The following is a 23,835-nucleotide window of genomic DNA, read 5'->3' as shown; positions in this document are numbered from 1 at the left end:
TCCAAACTCCACTATGGTGAAGACTAAAGAGCTGTCGAAGGACACCAGAAACAAAATTGTAGACCTGCACCAGACTGGGAAGACTGAATCTGCAATAGGCAAGCAGCTTGGTGTGAACAAATCAACTGTGGGAGCAATAATTAGAAAATGGAAGACATACAAGACCACTGATTAATCTCCCTCGATCTGGGGCTCCACGCAAGATCTCACCCCGTGGGGTCAAAATGATCACAAGAACGGTGAGCAAAAATCCCAGGACCACACGGGGGGGGACCTAGTGAATGACCTGCAGAGAGCTGGGACCAACGAAACAAAGGCTACCATCAGTAACACACTACGCCGCCAGGGACTCAGATCCTGCAGTGCCAGACGTGTCCGGGCCCGTCTGAAGTTTTCTAGAGAGCATTTGGATGATCCAGAAGAGGATTGGGAGAATGTCATATGGTCAGATGAAACCAAAATAGAACTGTTTGAAGGAGAGAGAATGCTGAGTTGCATCCAAAGAACACCATACCTACTGTGAAGCATGGGGGTGGCAACATCATGCTTTGGGGCGGTTTCTCCAGAATGGGACCAGGACGACTGATCCATGTACAGGACAGAATGAATGGGGCCATGTATCGTGAGATTTTGAGTGCAAACCTCCTTCCATCAGCAAGGGCATTGAAGATGAAACGTGGCTGGGTCTTCCAACATGACAATGATCCCAAACATACCGCCCGGGCAACGAAGGAGTGGCTTCGTAAGAAGCATTTCAAAGGTCCTGGAGTGGCCTAGCCAGTCTCCAGATCTCAACCCCATAAAAAACCTTTGGAGGGAGTTGAAAGTCCGTGTTGCCCAGCAACAGCCCCAAAACATCACTGCTCTAGAGGAGATCTGCATGGAGGAATGGGCCAACATACCAGCAACAGTGTGTGCCAACCTTGTGAAGACTTACAGGAAACGTCTGACCTCTGTCATTGCCAACAAAGGATATATAACAAAGTATTTAGATGAACTTTTGATATTCACCAAATACTTATTTTCCACCATAATTTGCAAATAAATTCTTTCCAAATCAGCCAATGTGATTGTCTGGATTTGTTTTCTCATTTTGTCTCTCATAGTTGAGGTCTACATATAATGCCAATTACAGGCCTCTCTCTTCTTTTTAAGGGGGAGAACTTGCACAATTGGTGGCTGACTAAGTACTTTTTTGCCCCACTGTACCTGTGAAGAGCACGGCACATGCACTCTGAAGGAATGGCACGCCTGTGTTGTCCCTTCAGAGCTGTGTGGCGTAAAAAGGGATTCCCGCGTGCATAGGCAGGAGTGACGTCATTGCAGCTTGGACATTCAAGCCGCTGGAGCCCATGAGTTTTTTTTTTTTTTACTAGAGTTTACTACCACTTCAAGTAAAGTGAGAAGAAAGTCTGTCAGTTTTTGTTTTTTAAAAACTGCCCTGTGTGTCAACATATGGAATAGGCTTTTCTCACCTTTTGTCCTAGTGACCGTTGTCACCAGAACAGAAACTGAAGGGAAATCTAAATGTTTTTTCAATGTCACTGTCCCAGGTGCATCTGCCAAAGGTTATACGTTCCTCAACTTTGGAAAAATGTCCTCACAACTGCTGGATTCCTGGGACAAAAAAATTTTGAGGAAATCTCCCCAGCACAGATATCAATAGAAATCTGTCAGAAGTTCAAACCATTCCCAAGTTATTCACACAACTATTATGGAGTTCCATCTTTGGGCTTTAACCAACTAGCAAACGTTTTCTTTGTTACACAAGAATGAGATCAATACATACCTGGAAGTTTTGCTGACTGAATAACAGGTGGAGGTTGGCTTGCCAGGTGCTTTTTTACTGCATCTTCTGCACTGAAATTCTTTCTTTGTTTCAGAATAGCAGCAACATCCTTTTTTTGCTGGTTGACAATGCAGGGGTCCGCTCCATAACTCAGCAGCATTTTTACATACTGTGTTTGACCTACATGACAGACAAAATATAATGCAAGCTTTACTTCTTTTGCTGTCAATACTATGTCATTTAGCAAGCCTGGTGCGCTAAACTGAATTTGTGCTCATTGCACTTTTCACTAGTAATTATTATTATACAGTATTTATAAAGCGCCAATAGTTCCCTCAGCGCTGTACATTACAAAGGGGACAGAACATGTGACAGAACAATACCAATACAATGCAAAACATGAGGGGATCGAGGGCCCTGCTCTTTCCAGTTTACAATCTAGGAGGGAGGGGATGGTGGCACAGGAGGAGATAGCTGTGGAGGATGGAGTGGTAGGAAGAGTGGAGGAGGTCGGCAAGTTAGCAGGGGGTGGGGTAGGCTTCCCTGAAGAGGTGGGTTTTCAGGGTGCGCCTAAAGGAGAGGAGAGTAGGTGATAATCTGATGGGTTGGGGCAGGGAGTTCCAGAGGATGGGTGACACCCTGGAGAAGTCCTGGAGGCGGGCATGGGAGGAGGAGACCATGGAACTAGAGAGAAGGAGGTCTTGTGAGGAGCGGAGAGTGCGTGTTGGGCGGTACTTGGATATTAGGTCGGTGATGTAGTTCGGGGCAGTATGGTGGACGGCTTTGTACGTCAGTGTTAGGATTTTGAATTTGATCTGTTGCGCAATCGGAAGCCAGTGGAGGGATTGGCAGAGGGGGGTGGCGGAGATGGAGCAGTTGGAAAGGTGAAGGAGTCTGGCAGCCGTATTCAGGATGGACTGAAGCGGGGATAGCCAGCGGCGAGGCAGGCCAGTGAGGAGGGAGTTGCAGTAGTCAAGTCGTGATATGATGAGGGAGTGGATGAGCTGTTTAGTGGTTTCTGGGGTTAGGAACGTGCGGGTTTTGGCGATGTTGCGGAGGTGGAGTCTGCACGAGCTTGCTTTCCAGACTGGGTAACACTTCACTACTACAGATGTCAAAAGTCAAAGGCTGATTCATTCTCTTCGGAACATCTCTACTGTTAAAACAAGCAAGTGTATCCACAAGACCAGTTGTGCTGCATAAGATAGCATTGGTGCGTTTGTATCTACTGTAAACCCTTTGCTTAGAAGGTACATATTTACAGGCAAAACACTGGGCCCCAGCCTTCTACCAGCTGTGTCAATAGGAATCAAAAGTAGAAGAACTTTTTGACATAGCTGTCCTATAGCATTTATAGCTGACCTATAGCTATCTAGAGTTTGCAGACAGAAAAGATGATATATAGAAACTGATCTAGGATCTAAACTGGAAAGCGTAACACTTTTCAAGATTGGACTCTACCAGGGACAATAGTAAAGCTTCATTCACAGTGGAGGGCCTCAATGGATGGAAGGGCTAATTACGCTCACCGGTCGCTTTATTAGGTACATCTGTTCAATAAGCAAACTGTTCAATTGCTTGGTAACAAATTGCTATTCAGCCAATCACATGGCAGCAACTCAATGCATTTAGGCATCTACATGTGGTGAACACAACTTGATGAAGTTCAAACCGAGCATCAGAATAGGGAAAAAGGGGATTTAGGTGACTTTGAACGTGGCATGGTTGTTGGTGCCAGATGGGCTGGTCTGAGTATTTCAAAAACTGCTGATCTACTGGGATTTTCATGCACAACCATCTCTAGGGTTTACAGAGAATGGTCTTAAAAAAAGAAAATATCCAGTGAGTGGCAGCTGTGTGGACAAAAATGCCTTGTTGATCGATGACACCTGATCTAGAACTTAAATCCTGGTCAAAAGCAGGCCTTGAAAATCTTGCCCAACTATATGCCTTACAAACATTTCAACAACTTTCTGAAACATACAAAATTACGCATAAGGACTTTTTCAAATATCTAAGAATTCGTCATGCATTGAGCAACCTGGAATACCAAGAAGATTCTCTCCTCAGATCTTTGACCAACTTTTATGAAAGAATAGATTCTCACAAACGAGGTATCTCATTCATATATAATATCCTTCTTCAACATCGTCACCAAGGAAAATTACCAACGATGCATAAATGGGAACGAGACATTGGGAAACAATTCCAGATTCAACAATGGCAAAACAGCAGGAAACTGGACCAGGAAATCTACCAGATGCATTAACCATTGGAAATCAGCCCAAAAGATATTACACAGATGGTACATAACTCCACAACATTTGGCAGCACGTTCATCCAACCGCTACTCCTGATTATGCTGGAGGAACTGTAACCAACAAGGATCCTTGTACCATATATGGTGGGAATGTCCACAAATTACTCCATTCTGGTCAGATATCTTCACATTTATAACATCAATTACAAACTCCTCTCCAATTCCTGATCCAGCCCTGGCACTTTTGGGAATAGGAATAGACTCCTGGCCACCACAGTCCAGAACTGTACTAATGCATATTTTGATAGCGGCATGATTGAGTATTGCCAGGCTTTGGAAACAAAACTACAACGCCATCCATTCACACAGTAACTGAAATCCTGAACAAAAACACAGCCTTCGAAAAAAACTTTGCTCAAATACACTACTCATCTGCTAAATTCCGCAAACACTGGGACTTATGGCTCAAAGATCATCGATGTACTGTTACATAAGAAACTACAAGATGTACCAATCAAACACCACTAGAGATACAGCTACTCCACTCTATTATTATCACCCTATTATCCAAAAAAAGGAAATATGTAATAATTTCAAATCTCATTCTTTATTCGAATTCTCTCTTATCTCCACTTCTCACAACCTTCCTTTCTTCTCTAAACTAATGACTTACTGAATATTTCAAACAAACAATGCATACTCATCAAAAAAAGAAATGTATTGATGACAGTAATGACTACAAAGTCATTGTTTATAAGCTGAATTTTGTAAGATGTTGAATTTGCTCATACTCTGTTATCTAAATCCTTTACAAATCTGTAATACATTATTGTGACAATACTGTTAATTGTTGTAAACAATCAAATGACCGATAAAAAAAAACAATAGTTATAAAAAAAAAAAAAAATGCCTTGTTGATGTCAGAGCTGAATGGGGAGACTAGTTTGAGATGATAGAAAGGCAACAGCAACTCAAATAACCACTTGTTACAACCAATGTATGTCGAATACCATCTTTGAATGCACAAGTCGAACCTTGAAGCAGAAGACCATATCATCCTGTCAGCTAAGAACAGGAAACAGAGGCTACAATTTGCACAGGCTCACCAGAATTGGACAACAGAAGATTTGAAAAATGTTGCCTGGTCTGATATATCTCAAGTTCAGCTGAGACTTTTAGAAGGGTCAGAATTTGGAGTAAACAACATGAAAGAAAGGATTCATCCTGCTTTACACTACCACCACCAGCCTGAACCGCTGATATAATGGTGTGGAAGATATTTTCTTAGCACACTTTGGGCCCCTTAGTACCAATTGAGCATCGTTTAAACGCCACGGCTCACCTGAGTATTGTTGCTGACCATGTCCATCTTTTTATGACTACAGTGTCCCCAGCAGGATAATGCACCATGTCACAAGGCCTAATTGTATACAAGTGTGCCTAGCTGTGAATGGTCACAGTGATCACATGCACAGGCTGGGCCAATCACAGCCCATCTGTTTCATGTGATTAGCCATGGCCAATCACAGCTAAGCACAACAAAAAAAACCTGAATTAAATCGATTTCATTCAGTTAAATTCTTGCTTATAGCAAATAAATTATTTGCTATAAGGAATCAAATTTTGTAAAAAAAAAATACTGATCACTTCCGCAAAGTAGTACAATGTTACTATGGTAACATTATACTACTTTGGTCATAGTGTAATATGAAAAAAAAATAAAAACAACATTATAAGAAAAATTTTAAAAATGTACAAAAATTTTTTTTCCGAACTGTCAAACAGTCAGTGTCCCTGATCACCACCACACTAGTTATATGATGACGCTGTACTGCACTGGTGAGAGTATGTAAAAAAAAAAAAATTGTGAAAATAATTTTTTTAATTTCTTAATTTTCCAAAATATTATGACAAAAAAATTACAACTTCAAAAAACTCGCCATGCCTGTTATGAAATACGTTGGACTGTCTACTTTGCAAAAAGGGCTCATTTGGGGGATATCTGTACTGTTCTGACATTTTTGGGCCTCAAGAAATTAGATTGGCTGTCAGTACTTCAGGATTGATCAATTTTCAGATATATCCCATAGTTTGTGAACTCTATAACTTTCCTACAAACTAAATAATAAATACTGATTTGGGTTATTTTCACCAAAAGACATGTAGCAGAATACATCTCGGCCTAAATTTATGAAGAACAATCATTTTTTTGCAAACTTTTATAACTGAAAAAAATCCCACGTTTCTTTGTTTCTAACTTTTTCGGTCTTTTTTTGGTAATTTAGCAAACAATAGAAACCACAGTGGTGATTAAATACCACCAAAAGAAAGCTCTAGTTGTGTGAACAAAATTATAAAATTTTAATTTGGGTACAATGTTGCATGAATGGTCAAAGCGTGACAGTGCTAAAACCTGAAAATTGGCCTGGGCAGAAAGAGGGTAAAAGTGCCCGGTACTGAAGTGGTTAAAGTGTATTTTTTCCCCAAAAATGTGCCTTTTGAAAACTGCTGCACAAATACCGCGTGACATAAAAAATTGCAACACCCACAAGTTAATCGACATAAGTTATTATAACCGATTATAAAAATAGTTGTCAACAATTTTCATTATCAATTAGTTGGTTGGCCGATTAGTTGGCCTGCATACAGAATGCATTATTTGTTTACATGTCTGTACACAGCGCAGCACACATACAGCTCACACATCCACACTGACATGTGTGTGTGCCTATATATTTACTTTAACCACTTCAATACCAGACATTTTCACCCCATTCCTGCCAATGCCAGTTTTAGGTTTTCAGCAATGTCACACTTTGGATACCAATTACTCAGTCATGCAACAATGTACCCAAAATCTGGGGAAAAAAAAAACTAATAAGCTTTTTTCATAAATGTAGGCCAAAATGTTTTCTGTATCTAGGATAAAAGCATTGATTCCTTCTGGGGATATAAAAAACCCCCCACAAAATTACAGTATTTTCCGGCGTATAAGACGACTGGGCGTATAAGACGACCCCCTACTTTTCCTGTTAAAATGTAGTGTTTGGGCTATACTCACCGTATAAGACTACCCCTCTTCCAATGCACACCAGTGGGAAGAATAGTGCCCCATCATTGGTGTCAGTGGGAGGAATAGTGTCCCATCATTGGTGTCAGTGGGAGGAATAGTGTCCCATCATTGGTGTCAGTGGGAGGAATAGTGTCCCATCATTGGTGTCAGTGGGAGGAATAGTGTCCCATCATTGGTATTAGTGGGAGGAATAGTGCCCCATCATTGGTATTAGTGGGAGGTGTAGTGCCCCATCATTGGTATTAGTGAGAGGAATAGTGCCCCATCATTGGTATTAGTGAGAGGGATAGTGGCCCATCATTGGTATTAGTGGGAGGAATCGTGCCCCATCATTGGTGTCAGTGGGAGGAATAGCACCCCATCATTGGTGTCAGTGGCAGGAATAGTGCCCCATCATTTGTGTCAGTGGGAGGAATAGTGTCCCAACATTGGTGTCAGTGGGAGGAATAGTGTTCCAACATTGGTGTCAGTGGAAGGAATAGTATCCCATCATTGGTGTCAGTGGGGGGTGGAGGAATAGTGCCCCATCATTGGTGTCAGTGGGGGGGGGGAATAGTGCCCCATCATTGGTGTCAGTGGGGGGGGGAGGGGAGGAATAGTGCCCCATCATTGGTGTCAGTGGGGGGGGGGGGGAATAGTGCCCCATCGTTGGTGTCAGTGGGAGGAATAATGCCCCAATGAATGGGGCACTATTCCTCCCACTGACACCAATGACACTTGCTGACCCCTGTTCTAGTATGGTGCTGCTGCATATGTGGTTGCAGCAGCACCTTTGTACGGCACACTTACCGGCCGCTCCTTCACTCGATTTTCGCGGGGCCGCTCGGCTCCGCCTCCTCGCCGGTGATTGGCTGCCTGTGTGCCTGGCGGCCAATCACCGGTGAGGAGGCGGAGCCGAGCAGCCGCGCGAACATCCAGTAGCCGAACCGAAAAAAGGAGCAGCCGGATCGTCGTGGGACCGGAGCCAGGTAAGAAACAGCAGCCCCTGCCCACCCCTGTACTTAGTGTCCCTTGGAAGGGGGGGGGGGCGGCAGCACCGCGCCGCCCCCCTAAAAAGTGTCAGCATGCCGTATACCGGCGTATAAGACGACCCCCGACTTTTGAGAAGATTTTCAAGGGGTAAAAAGTCGTCTTATACGCCGGAAAATACGGTACTCTTATTGGTAATTCCCCTTAAATGTAGTAACCATGGTAGCACACCTGAGAAACCACCTCCCAGCGAAGAACAGGAAACAGAGAGTTAATAAATTAAGGTAAGACCAACCCTTTCTTCATTGGATAACGTAGTAGCAAAAAATGACTATTAGACACCAAGAAGGGAATAACCCTTTGAGGACCATAAGATTACGAAACTCCAAAAGAATCACATTTTTGTTTTTAAAGTTCGTACACTTCAGTTGCTGTAACTAAGCCATTTCATGAAATTGGCAAAAAGCTAGATCCATTTGTTAAGAACTAATATTTTGACTCAAACCAAAAAAAAAAAAAAAAAAGTAATTTAAGTTCTTAATCAGATGATACAGGCAATTAAAAACATGGGACAAATACGTCCCTTGGTCCTCAAAGGGATAAGGTTGTGCTGTCATGAGGACTACATGGAAAGAGAATTACCAGTAAGGCTTGGTCTTCTGTTTCCTGTCCCTTTGAAAAGACATGTTGCACTGCGTAGCGGATAACTAGACCAAGCAGCAGTAGCTGGTGAGAGTCGCAGGAGACTGGAAATGACCAAGTCATTGTAGATGAGCAGTAGAATGAAACCAGAAAACAGATGATCCAAGAGGTGCTTCAGAAGCAGATGCAACAGTGTTTGAGGCTTCCTCTATACAGTATAGAAAGAATGTTAACAGTTAGTTCTATAAGCCCCAGGGGCGGACTGACTACTCATGGGTCCCCCGGGCAATAGGGGATCATGGGGCCCCTGTGTCCTTGCCCAAACTCAAAAAAGCCTATGAAAAAGGTACCAGGGGCATCTCATGGGGCCCCCTACTGACCCCGGGCCCTCAGGCAGTACCCGAGTTTCCAAATGGGCAGTCCGCCCCTGATAAGCCCTAACCATTACTGTAGTAAGATAGCGGTGGTGGGACTTTTCAAATGGCACCCAACAGTACCACCTTTGAGGTAGCTTGAGGTTTTTGGCCCAGTATGCCCTACAGGAGTCCACAGAGACTGGGTCACACCAGAGCCTACAACTCTGGGCCTAGAAAGCACTCTGCGACTAACTAGCACAGTATACAAAAGGTCTGGGGGAAAAAAAAAAAAAAAAATCTACGATGTACAAGATCTACAATTATCTTGACTGGGAGAAATAAAGTGAAAAGAAAACTATAGAAATAAAAAAAGCAAGCAAAATATAACACTAAATTACCAAATAGAGGAGATTTTCCTAAAAAAATCCCTTTAGTAGATGATAGATATCAGAAAATATATTAAAGACAATTTAGTAGACAATATGCAATGAGAAGGGGAAGGCTGATTTACTAAAACTGAACCAGATAGAATGAGGACAGCTGTGCATAGTAAGCAATCAACGTCTAGCTTTAGCTTGTTCAGTTAAACTTTTGCAAATAAAAGCTAGAAGCTGGTTGGTTGACAAGCATTGATGCTCCAGATTCTAGCTGTTCCAGTCTTAGAAAATTCCCCTACATATTTATAAAAATTTAACACATACATACACGCACACACACACGCACGCACGCACACGCAAGATAAAAGGTTAAGGTGCTTACGTTTTGGTATATATTCAAATGAATTTGTAGGAAAGGAGGCTACAAGGTGCAAAACTGTGTTCCCGTCTGAGTCTCTCTCATTGATGCATTTCTTCTTGTCTGGTTTTTTGTTTAAGACAAATGTAAAGAGGCTGCAGTCACCTGAAAAAATAAAAATGGCTATCAACACTATTTTTGTTTTTGTAGCTCAGGTATGTAAAACTCAAATTAAACAGTTGGCTGAACTGAGTGGAGGCTGAACTATATATACTGAGGGCCACACCAATTCAATTTTTGGAGAATTATATAACACTTGGGTGATTAACATCATAGTAGCAACTGCAACTTACAACAAATTGTACCAGAGAATGGGCTGCATAGCTTTTGCCAACTGGAAAACCGCTGGACCTTCTTCCATTATTATTATACAATATTTATAAAGCGCCGATAGTTCGCTCAGCGCTGTACATTACAGAGGGGGACAGAACATGTGACAGAACAATACCAATACAATGCAAAACATGAGGGGATCGAGGGCCCTGCTCTTTCGAGCTTACAATCTAGGAGGGAGGGGATTGTGGCACAGGAGGAGATAGCTGTGGGGGATGGAGTGGTAGGAAGAGTGGAGGAGGTCGGCAAGTTAGCAGGGGGTGGGGTAGGCTTCCCTGAAGAAATGGGTTTTCAGGGTGCGCCTAAAGGAGAGGAGAGTAGGTGATAATCTGGTGGGTTGGGGCAGGGAGTTCCAGAGGATGGGTGACACCCTGGAGAAGTCCTGGAGGCGGGCATGGGAGGAGGAGACCAGGGAACTAGAGAGAAGGAGGTCTTGTGAGGAGCGGAGTGTGCGTGTTGGGTGGTACTTGGATATTAGGTCGGTGATGTAGTTCGGGGCAGTATGGTGGACGGCTTTGTACGTCAGTGTTAGGATTTTGAATTTGATCCATTAAAATTCTTACACTGCTGAAGGCCACAAAGGAGCAAGTGACCCCCCTCCCCCCCCAAAAGAAAAAACAATAGTTTTACACCCCTGTTGTAGAAAAACATTTATGTAGCTTGATGCTCTTTGCTCATTGGAAAGTCCAGGCATACACCTACATACAGATGAACACACACTGGAGCAGTTTCAAACTGGTGAAGAAATTTGTATTTGTTCATCTAGGCCAGCGGTTACTAAATGCTGGACCACGATCTGAGAACGGCCCCCGCATCGCCCCCTCCGAAATATCAGATATGACGCTGAGCAGGGCGGTCGTCACTGCAACATGACATCACATGTGCCCCACCCCTTGCAGCTCACGGTCTCTCCAGCTCCCGCTCTCTGCCTGTACACAAGCGTCCTTCAGCTCCTGTCTGCCCTCAAGGAAGGGTGTAGTCTTACAGGGGCACTCTGATGGGCACATTTAATGTTAAAGGGTCATGCTGATGGGCACATTTAATGTCAAGGTGAACTCTGATGGGCACATTTAATGTCAAGGTGAACTCTGATGGGCACAACATAGAATATGTTCATCAGAGTACCCCTTAACTAAAAAATAAGGGGCACTCTGATGTTCATCTTTTATGTTAAGGGAACACAAATGGGCACATACTGTGGAAAGGGGCACACTGATGGGCATATGTATCCAAGCCACGGCACCTCCTGCCAGGAGTTTGCATGTTCTCCCTGTGCCTGCGTGGGTTTCCTCCGGGGACTCCGGTTTCCTCCCACGCTCCAAAGACATGAGGGCAGGTTAATTGGCTCCTGTCTAAATTGGCTCTAGTATATGTATGAATGTAAGTTAGGGACCTTAGATTGTACACCCCCTGAGGGTTAGGGACTGATGTGAATGTACAATATATATGTAAAGCGCTGCGTAAATTGACGGCGCTACATGAATACCTGAAATAATAATAATGTGATGGAAAGGGGCAGTCTGATTGGCACATGTGATGGAAAGGGGCAGTCTGATGGGGAATATGATGTAAAGGGGCACTATGATGGGCAACTACAATGGAAAGAGGTACTTTGAGTGTAAGGGGGCACTGTGATGGGGACAACTGTTGTGATGGGAATACATGATGTAAACTTGCACTCTACATTAGGTGTCACCATCAGAGTGCAAGTTTACATCATGTATTCCCATCACATCAGTTGTCCCCATCATAGTGCCCCCTTACACTCAAAGTACCCCTTTCCATTGTAGTTGCCCATCATAGTGCCCCTTTACATCATATTCCCCATCAGACTGCCCCTTTCCATCACATGTGCCAATCAGACTGCCCCTTTACATTAGGTGTCACCATCAAAGGGGCACACTGATGGGCACACCCTATTCAGACCTTGGCCACAAAAAAATTTTAGTGACAGGACCTCCTTGAATTTTAATTCAATACCCCTGATCTAGGCCTTAAATGTATGCAGGGGAAGGGATCTGATGTTTCTCTGCTACAGTTTTAATTCTGCCCACAGGGCCCCTTCCGCATCTTATGACTGGATAGTGAAAGTAGAACCAGCAACTCTTTGTAACTCTACTCTCTCCTCCTATCAGCAAGCTTCTTGTGAAGCATCCAAGCTGGCTTTATGTGCTGCTTCTACATCCCCCTGAGCTCTGCTGTATGGTAGACTACAAAAAGCCAACGTAAAGTCAAATTAAATATTTACACTGCCTCAAGTAAAAAAAAAAAAAAAAAATTATATATATATACACATATATATATATACACACACACACACACACACACATACAGTTGTGTTCAAAATAATAGCAGTGTGTTGAAAAAAGTGAATAAAGCTCAAAATCCTTCTAATAGCTTTTATTTCCATCCACACAAATGCATTGGGAACACGACACATTCTATTCCAAATCAAAACATGAAGATAAATACATAAAATGTGTTGTTCCTCTTAAAAAATTAAAGAAAAGTGAATATTAGACGGTTCAAAAAAATCTCAGTGTTTGTATTCTTCTTTACAAACTCAAACATTCACTATATAAACTGAGAAATGTCTGAAGATTTTGCTTTCCTTTGAATGACTTCATGAATATTTGGTTGTAGTCGCACTGTTTCTGAGAACTGCTGTACATCTGTGTTGCATGGAGTCACCCAACTTCTGGCCCCTGTGATCAGGTATTCCAGCCCAGGATGATTGGACCACATTCCACAGTTCTTCTCTATTTCTTGGTTTTGCCTCAGAAACTGCATTTTTTTTATGCCACCCCACAAGTTTTATATTGGATTAAGATCCGGGGATTGGGCTGGCCACTCCATAACGTCCATCTTGTTGGTCTGGAACCAAGATGTTGCACGTTTACTGGTGTGTTTGGGGTCATTGTCTTGTTGGAACACCCATTTCAAGGGCATTTCCTCTTCAGCATAAGGCAGCATGACCTCTTCAAATATTCTGATGTATTCAAACTGATCCATGATCCCTGGTATGCGATAAATAGGCCCAACACCGTAGTATGAGAAACATCCCCATATCATGATGCTTGCACCACCATGCTTCACTGTCTTCACAGTGTACTGTGGCTTGAATTCAGTGTTTGGGGGTCGTCTGACAAACTGTCTCCGGCCACTAGACCCAAAAAGAACAATCTTACTTCCATCAGTCCACAAAATGTTGCACCATTTCTCTTTAGGCCAGTCAATGTGCTCTTTGGCAGATTGTAACCTCTTCAGCACACGTCTTTTTTCCAACAGTGGGACTTTGCGGGGACTTCTTGCAGATAGCTTGGCTTCACATCGGCGTCTTCTAATTGTAACAGTTCTCACAGGGAACGTCACACCTTCTTTCATCCTCCTGCGAGCTGATTGTTGGCTGAGTCCGCGCCATTTTGGTTATTCTTCTATCCATTCCAATGGTAGTTTTTCACTTTCTTCCGCGTCTTTCAGGTTTTGGTTGCCATTTTAAAGTATTTGCGATCATTTTAGCTGAGCAGCCGATCATTTTCTGCACTTCTTTATATGTTTTCCCCTCTCCAATCAACTTTTTAATCAAGGTACGCTGTTCTTCTGAACAATGTCTGGAACGACCCATTTTCCTCAGAATTTCAGAGAGAAATGCACTGTAACCAGCATGTCCAACATTTGCTGCCTTCCTTCCTTAAATAAGGGCAATAATTGCCACCTGTTTTTCAAAGAATGAATGACCTCACTAATAGAACTCCACACTGCTATTATATTGAACACGCCCCTTTCAATGAGTGATTCAATGACACAGAATCAGCAGCATGCATGTCATGACTGTCAGGTCTGTTGGATTTCAATTACTCTTCTACACCTGCTAGGAAATTATTTGCCATGTAGAAATATCATTTCTACCAAAAACAGGGATTGATCCGGTTAGTGATGTCTGACTGCTATTATCTTGAACTGTATGTACATACATACACATATATATATATATATATATATACATACATATATATATATATATATATATATATATATATATACACATATCAGGGGTGGACTGACAACTCATGGGGCCCCCGGGCAATAGGGGATCATAGGGCCCCTGTGTCCTTGCCAAAACTCAAAAAAAGCCTATGAAAAAAAGGTACCAGGGGCATCTCATGGGGCCCCCTACTGACCCCGGGCAGTGCCCAAGTTTCCACATGGTCAGTCCGCCCCTGATTATATATGATTTTATATATATATATATATATATATATACATACATACACACATATACATATACACATACATACACACACTAGCAACAAAGAGCATTCCTGTTCGCTGAAAAAGCTGAATACAGAAGCGTGCATTAGGTGCAGTGTCAGCAAGCGCCAGAGTGCGTGTTGGGTGCCGTTGCGTTGAGTGCCAGGAGGTTACGGTACGGTCAGTCCACTCACTCTCCTGTAACATGTAAATGCTTTGTAGATTCAATGTTAGTTCAGAACCAGCAGGTTACCTTTATCTGTGGCTACACCCAGCCTACAACTGGCTGACACCACACTGTCAAAAGATTTCAGCCTATTCTCCTGGTTTGATGTCCATTACCACTACTCGTCTAGTTTGCCTAGCGCACACTGGAGCACACTTGCTGGAAAGCAAGTACTCACTCTGTCTACAGTACAGTCCCCAGGCATATTACCTGTATGTAGAAAACTGTGCGTACAATAACAAATGCCCAAAACAGCATGTCAACAACTTGCAACTAACAATCATGTTACTCAACTTGGGATGAACATTTGCACTTCCCCAACCGATAGGCATATCTACTGGTCAAGCTTCACCCCTAAGTCCCCCCAAAGTCTATCTCTAAAACATGTAGGGGAGCCACTCAAAATTGGTGATGATACCTTGTGCATGAGTAGGAAAATGGAAAAAAAAAAAAAACAAAAAAAAACAATCAGCAATAAGGAGGCAAGAATGAGGAAAGACAAAACAGAGGGCGCACAGGCCTAGTGCATTACCATAAAAAATGTTTAATAAAAAATAAAGTAAAGAGGAAGAGGCAAGTCCTCGAAACGCGTCAGCCTTTTGGATGTCTATACTCCCTATTGCGGACTGTTACTCAGCGCGCTGTTGACCCATCTGTTCTTTATGATGTGCCCTGACTATATTGTCGTTTGTGAGTACAACACATACTTTATTTTTTATCAAACATTTTTTATGGTAATGCACTAGGCCTGTGCGCCCTCTGTTTTGTCTTTCCTCATTCAGTATATTTGGATTCCCCCGGTCCATTTGAGGGCAGCAAGGTGTGCATGTTCCAGGACATTCTTAACGTGGTTGTAGCATTGAGTCCATCCCCAAGCGCAGGAGCATTTGTGTTTGCTGGTTCTTTGTTCTCATAAGGAGGCAAGAGCCTGAGCAGCCATCCACGTTGCTACTGCACATGTGCGGATTCCTAGTGACATATTTGCCAACATCGCCATCAAAACCAATATGTGCCTTAGTAAAAAAGCAGTAAGCAATATGGTAACAAGAATTCATGCGTGCAGAGTAGTGATATAAAGAGCTACTCGCTATTGTACATGTGTAGGTTCTCGCCGCCATAATTCTGACCACTTTTTCTTCCATACTGTGCATGCGTCATCTTGAAAGGGGAGAAATTAAGGTAATTGTTTTTTTTTTTTTTACTGTGCATGCATGTGTTACCGGCACAATATTGTTAATGATAACCCAGTGTTTAACCTCCCTGGCGGTCTGATTATTTCAGATTTTTGGTGGTGAAAGCGGTACCATTTTTTTGCATGGAAATATGTAGTTTTTTTATTGTACGCTGTAATTTTTAGGAATAACTCACTGAAATCTGTCTGAACAAGAGTCTAGTAAACATCCCGGGTAGGATAAAACTTGAAACACGAAATCATAAATTATAATTTAATAAATAATCATAAAAAATAATAATATAATAATAAATTAAATAATATAATCAAACCAAAAACACTGAAATTTGAAATATAGCGCCAAGTTCGCACATCGCTGAGCAAAGTCACAGAATCGTTTTCAGTGTCTGATGATGAATTTCCCCCACGAATCATTATCACTCAATTCTGCAAGTGGTTCTGATTTACTATCGCTGTTCTCTAGCCGGTCTAAAACCGATTTTGACCTAAAGGGACACTTTTTGGATGCCATGGACTTTTCTAAGTCTCCAGGCAGAAAGAACAGTCAAAATGCAGGCGTGGGCCGGACAAAGCACTCGGGACACAATGTATGTGAAATGGGTTGAAACAGCAATGTTTTACTATGTAATAATAATTTTTTTAAAAATTTCAAATTTGCCCGTACGTCCCGACGTCACAGGGACCGGAACACGGAAGTCGGATGCCGGCATCGGCCGGAGGAGATGGCCGGGGACGCTGCAGGGGACACATCGCGGGAGCGAAGGACAAGGTAAGCTCTGCAGGGAATCCCTGAGCAACGCCGCATGGTAAGCCCGAGTGTAGCTCGGGGTTACCGCTTTTGGTACTGAAACTTTACCCCGAGCTACACTCGGGAATACCGCCAGGCAGGTTAATTGCTTGCCACAGCCACCATTAGTATGCAGCCTAATGCCCATCACATAGAAATCTAGGGGGGAAAAAAAATTATTTTCTCTCTGCCCTATCTCCCATTTTCAAAGTCACATTTTCTCTTTGTATATTTTTACAATATTCATTTACAAATATTTATCTATACCCACCTCTAGGTCATGTTTGCTATTATTATTTTAACCAACACACCTCTATTTCAACCCAACACTAAGGGGGAAAATAAAACTTCTTTAATGATAACTACAGGATTAAAGTGTTACTAAACCCACAACAGTAAAATCAGTCTGTATATGCAGTAAAGCATGCTTGTTACAGTCACTGTGGAATCAAAGGGGTTAATCCTCTGCATTGTGTAAAAAGGCTGTTTGATCCTTTCTTCTCTGTTCCTCCCCTTTTTTAAGCGACCACCTGTTATCTGCAGACTGAACCGTAGCTATTCTGCACATGCTCAGTTCAGTGTGTATTGCTAGAGAGGTTTTTTTTTTTCTTGAGAGAGTGCATGTGATCAGCACAGGGCCAATCAGCACTGTCCAGACAGAGGTCAGGGGTTCTGAATCCTCTTAGAGCAGAAAGAAAAACACTTCCTACAAGCTTTAGCTAGTGCTGGGCTGGACACTGATAGAAGTCACAAGACTACTATATACTGCTGATGAGAAAAGGTATTTAACAGTTTATATTTACAAAAATTTCCATGTTCTGTGAACTGTGGGAGACCAGATATAGTGAATGCGGGGTCCGGGCTTTAGTAACACTTTAAGGACTACAGAGCTACATTCATTTGTGCTTTATCTGTCTGAAGTTCAGTTTTATTGTGGTTCTCCTTTCAACTACTAAATGCTTCAAGAGTCAGAATTTTACATTACCTGATTTCATGCAGAGCTTTATAACAGAATGAAGTGGATGCTCTCCAATTGTATCCACATTTGCACCCATGTTTATAAGCCACATGACAAGCTCTGGAATAGGACTCACATTTCCAAAATAGGAAGCATTCACAAAGGTCTAATGGACAAGGGAATATATAATAAAATAAGTGAACTCCTAATAAGTATACCATTTTAAATACATTTTTAAAAATGACAGCAAAATGTACAACTAAAACTAAATTTCCACTTGGGCTCATTACAAAATAAACCAAATTACTAAAATCTCATAAGCGTTAACATATTAAAATCATTTCATGTCATGTTTAAGTCTCCTAAATATGCTGCATTCATTAATATCTGATGATCCTGCTACAAAAGTCCAAGCACTCCTGTTGTTACAATACTCCATTCCAGGGTGGATAAAAATCAATGATTTTTAAAAAAAAATAAAAAAATTGGGATTTTTTTTATTTAAAATTTTATTTGATTTAAAGCTGATTTTTGTAAATAAAATGCTTTGAGGAAAATATATTACCATCCAAAGGTTATTCCATCATGAAATAAAGATTAGTTTTTTAATTATGTAGAATAAGGCTGTATATGTTTAATTTTTTTGGTAAATAAATTCCATGAATCCATTCACAATGTCATGCTCTTCCAGAGGTTTCTGTAAGATTATTGGGCAGTTTCTCTGCCTACAAGATATTATCACAGATGATCGGTTTACTTTTGCAGTTCTCAAAACTGAATTTGACTCAGCGGAGATCACATGCCTCTTCTTCACAGCAAAAATGTTATAACATGAACAGAGTTAAGAAAAAGACCTTCATCCTAACTTCTACAAACCTATGAATACAGAATCAACCCCTTCAGTGCTAAGTTTCAAGAAGTTCAGTGAATAGAATAGAAACAATATTTTTCTGATTGTTTGGAGTGGAATAGATCTGACGGTTGCATGCACTGATCAGAATAGATGGCCGGATGGCTGCACAGAGGCCAGGTGAGTGGTGCGGGTTCATAAGCCGAGCCCACCTTCCCCTCTTCTAGAATTGCTGATCCCGCCCTCCTGCCCCCCGCCCGAGCCCTGCCGAGCTCTCCCGACCTGCCAAACCCTAGTCCCTTGCCTCGCGGCAGATACGCCCCTGCCCGGTGGGCCGGATATATGTCAACGGCGGGCCGCATGTGGCCCGCGGGCCGTAGTTTGAGGACCCATGACATAAAACATTGCAATAGTTTATATTACACACTGATGTAGCAAACAACGCAATTCAGTTAGAATGAGTTCACACAGCTAATGAATTTTAAAGCAAACATTTAGGGCTAGTTCACACTACATGCGTTTCAGTTGCTTTTTTTCTGCATCCAAAAAACGTACAGAAAGTAGGTTATATGGTTGTCAATGTCATAGGTCACATCAGTGTTTGCAGTTCCAGTGTGTTCTGGTTGCAGAAAAAAAAAAAAAAATGCTGCGCTCCAGGCCGCCACTTTCTGGTCCGGAAGCGGTTTCTGGCGTACTGTGCATGAGCCAATCAGCTTCAGAATGAGGCTTGGCTTCGCGCGTGCACAGTATGGCAAGATGGCGGTGCTCGCACATGCGTGCGGGCGTCCTGGGTTCCGGCGGATGCGCAGTACGGCAGCGGTGTTGTCACACCTTTGGCGCCAAATTTAAACAGCTGCCAGAAAGGTTTTCTTTTGGAAATCCTGCAGGCTGAATGCGGATGCTGCCCCAAGCGCTGTGGTCCACTGTGAAGGTCAGTGCCTGCTCCCTCTTGCCCCCCTGGTGGTCTGCTGGGATTTTGCATGTCATGTTTTTATACAGCTTGGTTGCCTTTGCAGCTGACGCGGCATGGATGTGCCACCGCCACCTTGTGGCCAGCCCCTGCGCGTAGATACGGACGGATGGCTTTAGCCCCTTGATCCCCCACTTGCGCTTTTCTGTGGCTTTTAACTATCTGTTCTGTGTCTTTTTTTTTTTCTCTCTCTCAGCTCTTCTAGGTCTGATCGCCACTATACAGCACACAATAATGGAAGTGCGTCCAGGTCTCGGCACCATCATTCGTCCTCTACATCCGTATGCCACAGGTCTCCTTCCAGCTCCAGGCGTCATCTGAGAAGCTTTCGCTTCTGCTCCAGGCATCGCGTTAAAGGGGCACTCCAGCCACTCCAATAGGAAAACTTGCTGGGGGTGCGATTGTCAGGTTCCTGACAACAGGTCATTATGTGACTCCTGTTTTGCATGGGCGACCGGCGAGAGAGAAAGCACCAACCAACAGGTAGAGGCTTTGGTCAGACAGGTCGTTCAAGAGTCCCTGAAAGAAATTGGGACTAGTTCCGCCCCTAGCCCATCAGTCGAGGTGTTCTCCCCTCCCAAAGATCCCCAAGAGGGATTGGAGCCTTCACAACCTAGCCACATGTCAGCCAAAGCCTCAGATACTGAGGTGGAGAGTGAAAATCCGTGTGTGGGCTTCGATTTTGCCTTGGTCTCGCCTAGTCAAAGAGGCCCTGAAGTGGGAAGAAGCCGTGGAGTTTCTCCCTAAACACAAGAAATTCTTTAAACATCTAGGATCCTCCAAACTTTCCATTCCTGGAGGAACTTGGGGAAATTTTCACTGAGGAGTGGAGCAATGTCGATAAGAGGGCCTCCTTGCGGAATAAAGCAGCCAAGCTTTATCCGTTCACATTAGAGGATGTCAAACATCTTGAATCAGCCCTTCTGGTGGATGCGGCCTTGATGAGACTAGCCAAGCACGGTACCCTCCCTCTGGAAGATTCGGTGTCCTTCAAGGACAACCTGGAAAGGAGAATCGATTCCGATTTCAAGCGAATCTACACTACGGATTTCAGAAATCCTCCAAGGGCTCGACCTCTAGAGGTTGTGAGGCCACAAAGTCCTTTTGAGATTGGGTCTGCTTAGGCAGGCCAGGTGGGGGCACGCCTTCACCACTTTCGGCATGTCTGGGCGGCTTTAATCCGGGATGCCTTGGCCGTCAACATGGTATCTTTAGGGCATGCTTGGACGTTCAAGAGCCCTCCTCATCTCAGGTTCACCCCTATGGCCCTTCCACATTCTGAGGAAAGGAGGGAAATCCTGCTGTACGTGGACGCTCTGCTTGTGCAGAGAGCTATCATGCCGGTTCCGGAGGGCAAAGAATTTCAGGGAAGGTACTCGCCCCTCCTGGCGAGGAGCAAAGATTTATGGGAGCGGGGTCATACGTATGCTGCCGTGGAGTCCAATAGGAAAGGAAAATTATGCTAAGTATTTGATATAAAGATTTTTTTCAAATGCTGTGCTTTTCAAAAAAAGGGTCAGGGATTTTTTTTGTGCGTTTTTGGTTCAACAGACTTTAATGGCAATGCTGCAGAAAAGCACGTAGTGTGTTTTTTACACGTTTTGTGTTTTATAGTCAGCACAACAAGTTGGCCAAAAAAAAAGGATGCAAAAACACAAAACACATTGCAAAAAAGCACTGCAGAAACGGATCAAAAGCAAACTGCACAGGTGTGAACCACGCCTAATCCGCATATAATGTTGCACAGATATTTAAGAGATGCTCCCCAAATATTGTTTATTTTTTTTTATTGGAAATTATCACTTTTGCCACTTTGCAACTGCACTTAAAAGCCTTTACAACAGTTTCAATACAAGTGAATGAAGAATGTTGCAAAGAATTAGAACCTGTTGAACTCTGCAGGTAGTGTATTTTTGCCTCTCCATAAGACCACGCTATGGCTGCTATACTATGTTGCCAAAAGTATTGGGACATCCCTCCAAATCATTGGATTCAGGTGTTCCAATCACCTCCATGGCCACAGGTGTATAAAATCAAGCACTTAGGCATGCAGACTGCTTCTACAAACATTTGTCAAAGAATGGCAACAAACATGTATAGCCAACGCATGTAAATAGCGGAAAAATTGTGAGCTGGAACGCGCATTCCTGCTTCACAAAGTGTGAATGGGGCCTTATCTCAAAAGGAGGGGAAAAAAAAAAAAAAATAAAATTTTGTAATTGCTAGCTAGAGTTTAGTTTACTAGATACACTGGCAGATTTAGTTGGATGTTAAAGGATAAGTTCACCTTTGGAAACATGTTCCACCTGTTTTAGGGTGGAACATGTTATATGTTCCCATAGCTGCAGCCCCTCCCTCTGACAGATATAGTATGGGGAACTTCTTCCTGCACTGTCAGATTTGAAAACAGCGCAGCCGTGCGGGGCTCCACCCACACGGCCACGTCACTCATTCACAGAGTTCTGTAAAGGAGTGCCTACAAGTCCCGGCAGCCTCAACGGCTGTCAGCTTGTAGTTTTCAATGAACTTCCACGTTGCTGTGGAGCGCCGTGGTAGTTCATTGAAGCTTCCTGTCAGAATATCTGCTTGGCCCAGGGGTGGACTGACAACTCATGGGGCCCCTGGGCAATAGGGGATCATGGGGCCCCTGTGTCCTTGCCCAAACTCAAAAAGCCTATGAAAAAGGTAACAGGGGCATCTCCTGGGGCCCCCTTCTGACCCCGGGCCCTCGGGCAGTGCCAGAGTTTCCAAATGGTCAGTCCGCCCCTGGCTTGGCCCTACATCCTGTACGGCAAGCAGATATTCCGACAGGGCTTAAGGAGATCTGCATGGCATCAGTGATCTACTGATCGCTGGTGCAATGCTTTCCAGGCCCCTGCAGACAAAATTAATAAATGCACATTTTACCTGCACAAAAATGTGCATTTATTATTTTTGTCAAAAATGTGAACTTATCCTTTAACCACTTGCCCTCCTGAGGATTTACCCCCCTTAATGACCACGCCTTTTTGCTACTCGGCGCTGCACTAATTCAATTGATAATTGCGCGGTCATGCAATGCTGCACCCAAACAAAATTTACGTCCTTTTTTCACACAAATAGAGCTTTCTTTCGGTGGTATTTGATCACCTGTGCGCTTTTTATTTTTCACGCTATAAACAAAAAAAAGACCAAAAATTTTAAGAAAAACAATATTTTTTACTTTCATCTATAATATATATAGTAAACTCAAAGTTGGTTATAAATTTAGGCCAAAATGTATTCTGCTCCATGTTTTTGGTAAAAAAAAAATCCCAATAAGTGTATATTGATTGCTTTGTGTGGAAGTTATAGCGTCTACAAACTATGGTATAGATACTGCAATTTACGCCATTTTTTTTCTATACAGCGCTGCGCTAGTTTAACGGACAATTGCGCGGTCATGCAATACGGTACATAAATGAAATTTATGTCCTTTTTTTTTCACACAAATAGAGCTTTCTTTCGGTGGTATTTGATTGCCTGTGCGGTTTTTATTTTTTGCGCTATAAAAAAAAAAGGCTGACAATTTTGAGAAAAAAAACAATATTTGGACTTTTTGCTATAAAACATGTCCAGTAAAAAAAAAATTTCGGTGGTATTTGATTGCCTGTGCGGTTTTTATTTTTTGCGCTATAAAAAAAAAAGGCTGACAATTTTGAGAAAAAAAACAATATTTGGACTTTTTGCTATAAAACATGTCCAGTAAAAAAAAATTTAAAAATCAAAATTTCGTCATAAATTTTGGTCAAAATGCATTCTGTGACATGTCTTTGCTAAAAAAAAAAAACCAATACGTGTAAATTAATTGGTTTACGTGAAAGTTATAGCGTTTCCAAATGGCGGGAAAGAGACTGGGATTTTAAATTTTTTTTATACTAATAATGGCGGCGATCAGCGACTTATGGCGGGACTGCAACGGACATTCTGACACTAGGGGGAACTGACTTGGGGTCACTGACATGCCCACTATACTGACTGTATAGTGATCAGTGCAAAAAATAACAAAAAACACTGACACTGTGAGGGGAGTGTTTTACTAAGGGGCGGGGGTGTGTACTGCACGGGACACACTGATCGGGAGAGAAACTCTTCTCTCCGGCTCAGCATGTCAAGAGCTGACAGGGAACTGACAGAGAGCAGAGCTACTGCAGCCCTGCTCTCGGTCAGTGATTGCCGCTAATTTGCAGGACACAGCCAGTAATGACCGGCTGTGACCCCGCGGCCACGATCGGCGGCGCAAGTAGGGTGGTGGCGCGCCTCGCGCGCGCCCCCGACCTGTTTTGCAAAAGCACATTTTAAAACGTGGTTTTGCGCAGCCGTGCCGCCCTGCCAGCGTATTTCTACAGTGGCTGGGCGGCATGTG

General features: G+C 42.9%; 1 protein-coding gene across 1 annotated transcript in view; it reads right to left on the bottom strand.

Moving 5' to 3' along the window:
- TRANK1 (tetratricopeptide repeat and ankyrin repeat containing 1) overlaps positions 1–23,835 on the bottom strand; it is a 119,700-nt gene that overhangs the window by 75,631 nt on the left and 20,234 nt on the right. The window contains exons 5-7 of the mRNA XM_089678254.1: positions 17,659–17,797; positions 9,849–9,989; positions 1,790–1,969 (exon numbers count right to left, since the gene is read on the bottom strand). Of these exons, the coding sequence (XP_089534380.1) occupies positions 1,790–1,969; positions 9,849–9,989; positions 17,659–17,797 (460 nt within the window). The remainder of the gene's footprint in view (positions 1–1,789; positions 1,970–9,848; positions 9,990–17,658; positions 17,798–23,835) is intronic.

The sequence above is a fragment of the Staurois parvus genome, unplaced genomic scaffold (assembly GCF_062004578.1).
Source record: "Staurois parvus isolate SC_StPar_1 unplaced genomic scaffold, SC_StPar_1.0 ptg000201l, whole genome shotgun sequence".
In the NCBI taxonomy this organism is placed as follows: domain Eukaryota; kingdom Metazoa; phylum Chordata; class Amphibia; order Anura; family Ranidae; genus Staurois; species Staurois parvus.
This window is presented reverse-complemented; position numbering and strand designations above follow the sequence as displayed.